The sequence below is a fragment of the Ipomoea nil genome, unplaced genomic scaffold, assembly GCF_001879475.1.
Source record: "Ipomoea nil cultivar Tokyo-kokei standard unplaced genomic scaffold, Asagao_1.1 scaffold2279, whole genome shotgun sequence".
In the NCBI taxonomy this organism is placed as follows: domain Eukaryota; kingdom Viridiplantae; phylum Streptophyta; class Magnoliopsida; order Solanales; family Convolvulaceae; genus Ipomoea; species Ipomoea nil.
The window spans coordinates 1,348,791-1,354,950 of record NW_017618707.1 but is presented as its reverse complement, the minus strand read 5'-3'; the positions used below and the strand labels follow the sequence as shown (position 1 = coordinate 1,354,950).

General features: G+C 33.0%; 1 protein-coding gene across 1 annotated transcript; it reads right to left on the bottom strand.

The window, feature by feature from the left end:
• Positions 1-3,773: 3,773 nt before the first annotated feature.
• On the bottom strand, positions 3,774-5,835 carry LOC109150399. The gene is made up of 3 exons (XM_019298308.1): positions 5,743-5,835; positions 4,361-4,566; positions 3,774-4,020 (listed from the first exon to the last, which is right to left on the bottom strand). Exons 1-3 carry the CDS (start codon positions 5,830-5,832, stop codon positions 3,774-3,776), a joined length of 543 nt encoding a protein of 180 aa, XP_019153853.1. The 5' UTR covers positions 5,833-5,835.
• Positions 5,836-6,160: the final 325 nt, after the last annotated feature.

Below are 6,160 nucleotides of genomic sequence, written 5' to 3'. Positions count from 1 at the left end.
TGGTAAATTAGCTGTTAGCTGATAGCTGTTTTGTATAATTTCTTTTTGAATTTTAGCATTTCGGAATTACAAAAAAATTGATTAATCAAACACTTGTATTAATTTTTAACCAAATCAAACAGTTAATAGTGGTAAAATAAGTTAAAATTCACTAATAGACTAACTATTTTATCAAACAGGACCAAAGAGTTCAAAATTTGTTGGTGGGTGACAGTGATGATGACGTTGACCACGTAATCAAATTTCCTTAAATACTGAAGTAAATTGTATATGTACTGCTTATATACACTGTATACATGCATCTTATTGTAATCAATACTATATATATTACTTATATATTATCGTAATCAACCTAAATTAACCTATGATTATGAAACATGTGACTTTTGATCGAGCACATTCAACTAATAATTTACATATTTTATCTAAGAAATTTCATCAAAGCAAATTAAACTCGATAAGTTTATGGAAGATGTTTGACATAATTGGTGGATAAACGCTGCGCTAAAACTAAAACATTAGTAGAATATACTAACTCTCACATTTGATTTATTTAATTAATTAGTTACTTGCAATTTATTATATATGCAGGCGTGACAAATCATGCATGCAGTGAGATGATTCGTATGGAGGTCACTCAACTCCCAAATAAGCCATTGGCCAAATATCACTTATTTTCTTGTTTTGACTATATAAATAAATTTATATATACACACACAAAAGATTCCAATCAAATAAGAATAGGCCCAGTGAGAACTAGGAACCAATTAGAGCAAATTATATCTAGAAAGATCTAATAGATCATAAGCAGTTTAAAAAAATGCAATGACATTTTTGTAAATAACTCAAAATTTGAAGTGCGAGTAAAATATGTTTAAAGTGCAAGTAATAACACTATGGAGTGCACTTAACAATTCAACATCATAAATTAAAGTGTACCAATAAGTCAAACACTTTGTGCTCAGTTGGCACCTCTGATCTGTGGCTCTCCTTGTCTCCTTGAGGGGAGGTCATAGGATCAAACCTGATAGTCGAGTATGATTCTTTGGACTACAATAGATAGAGAAAGTACACCAATATAAAGCACATCCAAGCAATAATTACTTGCACATGTTACTTTTGTTGTAGTTAACTTATCATGTGTCTATAATTAATAAATTATGTACCCAAAGTTAAAATTTTATGTGCCTTTAATTTATTGATAAATACATAATCACTTAAGTGCATACACGTAACTTAAATGTCATTTTAGACCAGGGTCCACCAATCGTTATGCCATGGAACCGTGTTCACCATTCATGGTGAACACGGTTCCAACGGTGTTAGTACACCATTATCTTTTTTTTTTTTCTTAATTAATTGCGTGCCTTTTCTTCTCCATTTTCACATTTCGCGGTTTCACTTTAATTTGAGGTGAGCAATGATTTCGGACATTCATAAATTATGAATTCATGCCTGCACATTCACTTTGGAACCATGCCTACACATTCCCGTCCGAAATCACGGACATTCATAAATTATGAATCCATGCATGCACATTCACTTTGGAACCATGCCTACACATTCACTTTGGAACCATGCGATTATGAATTTTCAGTTATGAGATTATGAATTTCCAGTTATGAGATTATGAATTTTCTGTTATGAGATTATGAATTTTCATTACATTCATAATCTCATAACAGAAAATTCATAATTTGATCAAACGCGCGCCGTTAACTCCACATCCGCAATTTTTTTTTAACGTAAAAACGACGTCGTTTGGACTTGTGTTCACCATTCACGGTGAACACGTTTCCAGGGCATAATTTGCGAGGGTCCAAAATGCAATGTAGGGCAATTTATATTGTGGACCCGGGTCCACATAATATTATGGACCTTGGATCGAAACGACAAAATATAGAATTCATACTCGTAAGGTACATAATTTCATAACACAAGATACATACACATGTTATATATTTACTTATTTTTAAAATCGAGTAAATACCACATATGGTCCCTCGAGTTTAGTGGCATCACCATCAATGGTCCCTAACTTCCGTAATTACCATCCGTCATCCTCCGAGTTGTGAAAAGTTACCTTCTAGCGTCCTTCCGTTACTTCCTCCCGTCTTAACCGTCAAAATGGAGGGTAATATTGTCATTTGACTTATACGAAAAGAGTTAATACCAGCTAAGGTCCCTCGAGTTTGGTGGTTTGGTCATCTTTAGTCCCAAACTTGGCCAAACAATATTAAAGAAAGTTGGTGGTTTCTCAGCTTCCAACTCGAACTCCCTCTTCTCCTATACAATATTAAAGAAATTAAAATTTACAAATGTATAGGGGTCGTTTACTTCATTTATCTGTTTTTTTCATTTCCAGTTTTCCATTTCTCCAGTTTTCTTTCTCCATTTTTCCAGTTTTCCTTCTCCATTTTTTCAGTTTTCCATTTTTCCATTCCTCCAGATTTTTATTTCTCTAATTTTCTGATTTTATTAAATACACTCACCCTATATAGCATTTGCACATTTCTACAACAACAACAACAACAATAATAATAATTTAATAATTTAATAATAATAATAAAAATAACAACAACAATAATAATAATAATAATAATAATAATAATAATAATAATAATAATAATAATAATAATAGCATTTGTACATTTCTACAACAACAAAAACAACAACAACAACATAACAACAACAACAACAACAACAATAATAATAATAATAATTTAAAAAAATAATAATAACAATAAATAATAATAATAATAATTTAATAATAACAATAACAATAACAATAATAATATGAATATAATAATAATAATAATAATAACAATAATAATAATAATAATTTAATGCTAATAATATAATAATAACAATAACAATAATAATAATAATTTAATAATAATAATAATTTAATAATAACAATAATAACTTTAAATAATAGTAATAATAATAAGAATTTAATAATAACTATAAATAATAGTAATAATAATACATTTGAAGAAGAGAATATGAAAGAAGGGAAATAATGGAATATGATGCAGCGAAACTTGGGACTAAAGATGGCCAGACCACCAAACTCGAGGGACCTTGGCTGGTATTAACTCTTTTCGTATAAGTCAAATGACAATATTACCCTCCATTTTGACGGCTGAGATGGGAGGAAGTAATGGAAGGACGCTAGAAGGTAACTTTTGACAACTCGGAGGATGACGGATGGTAATTACGGAAGTTAGGGACCATTGATGGCGATGCCACCAAACTCGAGGGATCATAGGTGGTATTTACTCTTTTTAAAATCTGATTTAAGTACATAATTTGTGTTCATAAACACATAATTTCACAACACAAGACACAAAATTCATTACATAAGACAGAATTACTAATTTGTTTCAGCTGCATAATTCATACTCTTAAATACAGAATTTCATAACACAAGACATAAAAGCTCACAACATCAAACACATACACATGCATGCTCCAGGGTTCATAGTGTATTATGAATATAATCTTGATCCATGGTATAAAGATTGACAATGTACACCCTGGTATATGGTATAATTTGCCCGAGAATACTTGGGCATATAGTGTTCCAAAGAAGCATAAATAACTAACAGACTTATAGTACAGAATATAAATATACAATGAGCATAACATACAAGGCAAGATTAAGTTTTGGCACAAAAGAATCAAAAACTTAAACAGCATCATTATCACAACAACAAATTCTCAATCTCCAACTAAAACTAGACTCTATAAGGGTCCAAGAGATTTTCAATTCACTGCAATAATGCCACTGTATTGTCCTGGAGTAGCCTAGTGGCCTTGGAATAGGAAACATAATAGAACTCAGAGATTATGGCTGTGAATAGAATGAAAGCTGCTCCACCTGCAAACACTCCTTTCCTCAATGTTTCACAGGAAAGTGGTATGTCATCTGCTAAGAAAGCTACTCTGTAGGTTGTGTGATGAGAGTTCCTCACAGAACCAACCAGCAAGCATACCGAGGCTATCAAAAATGTGACCCTGAAGCAAATTCAAGTTTTTTTTTGGGGGGGTTAATGATGCAATAATGTAAGAGCTACCAGAAAATTAGGAAAAGGAAATTAAAGGTGCAATCATAAACCAGCTGACATGAGTGGCCGTGCACTCTCATCCCTTAAAAGAGAGGTCGGGTGTTCGAATTCCTCTCGTATGAAAAAAACCAATCTGGCCAGCACTTTGCCGCTTAATTGGGTCGGCCCGGTGCAAATAGGGATTAGTCTGAATATGGTACGGAATTAAAGTTATCTCCTACAGTTAAGACCTGCTTAGGACACCTCATGGTCTGATTAAAAAAAATAAAAATATGTGCATTCATATATACCAGCAGATTATAAATAGGATAAGTGCAGAAGCCCGAGAGGGTCCAGGGATCAAAGCCCTTCCACAGCAGAAGCAGTGGGTTGCCACCATTACAAGAAATTGAGTAGCCATGAGGAATAAGAAGGCACCTACACCAAAACCAGTTGCAATATCTGAGTCATAAACACAGTAGCTGTAAGTGTCTTCAGTATCCATATGAATCTTGGCCTGTAAAGGAACAAAATTCCTGTTAATTAAAGCTGAAACAAACTCATCAATTGAATATTCTAAGGGGAAATCAACATTTTGGTCCCTCAATTGTTTTCCAACTGTCAATGTAGTTTTTAGTTTTCAATTTCAACCAATTTAATCCATAAATTGTTTAAAATTTTGTCAATTAAACCATTCCAGAGACCAAATTGACCAACTTTTAAAAATGTGAAAATACAATTTTCGTCCGCCCAGACACTCTTGCCTAGACTGCAAATCTACAATCGAACAAGCCTCACATGTTGCCCTCGCCTAAGTTTATATGCTTGCATATGTATATGAGCATGCATTTGATAAAATTGGAACTCAATTTTTGCTGTATATCTGTGAAATTTAATTAATTATTTGTGCTAGAACACCAAGAAATGTTGGGAAACGCCCACCCCTAATCTAGGCGAACTAGAACAAGTTTAGAACACAACTAGCCATTTTCAGGCTCATTTTGGATTTAATTTGCACACCACAAGGGAGAGCCTTTATGCTATACAATTCAACTTTCCTCTAAAATGGTGTTGTATATATAGTGGTGCTAATCCCCTTCTTTTTCAAATGTGAGACAAAAGCTACTTATATGCCTTCCCACCTTCATTCCCAACTCAAATGGAGAATCAATTTCACTCATTATCCGTTTGAATGTACAGTATATTGATCTCTTCGTCTCACTACGAAAAACTCGAATATACTTTGATCCGACCCAAATTGGAATTGGATCCACATATATTTGTACCACAAAATAGCTACATACAATGTCATTTTATGCTTTTTTCCAACATTATAGATATCCTCTCAGGTTGTATTAGCTGTTTTGTCCCATACTTAACTCATAAAACGAGCAATATGAGTATCATAACTATAATGTATATCTTGTATCCCATCACTATATTCATAATAAGTCTAGTCAACTTGCACCATATAATTAGTAACGTTAGACTACATTTATATCTAACACAAGATTCACATTACACTACTTCATCCCAATTGAAGTTCAACGTTTTACCCAGAAACAAGATTATAGACACACAACTCAAAAAGAAAAACGAACACCCACAAAAGAAATGAGTGTTTGTAACAAACAAATAAATAGAGAATTTTAATGTAATGAATTTGTTTGAGGGAGGGGGATATGATGCTCACTGTGTTTCGCTTCAGCTCAGCAGCTACTGCCAACCCAAAAGCTATAAGATCAACCACAAACACACTTATCATTAACAGCTTCGAACCCATTTTTGGAACCTTGAGCTTCTTCCTTCAGTTGAAGAATTGATCAATCTCTTCCTTTTGAATTGGTTTCCCGTTTTGCAGTTGCCATAATTTCTTCCATTATTGTAAAGATTCTCCCAGCAGCCTATCAAAAATTTACATATATGCTTTATTAATTTAGAGTTGAATTGAAGATTCTCTGATCTGGTAATGTAATATATAGTTTTAGTTGTTGGCCTGGCTTGATGAACTATGGACCATATATAGTTGGTTGACAACTTGGCAAATTCAACACTAAGCTATTCACTTTTGCACAAAAGAAACCTAATCCAAACCCATAGGTGTTCCCATT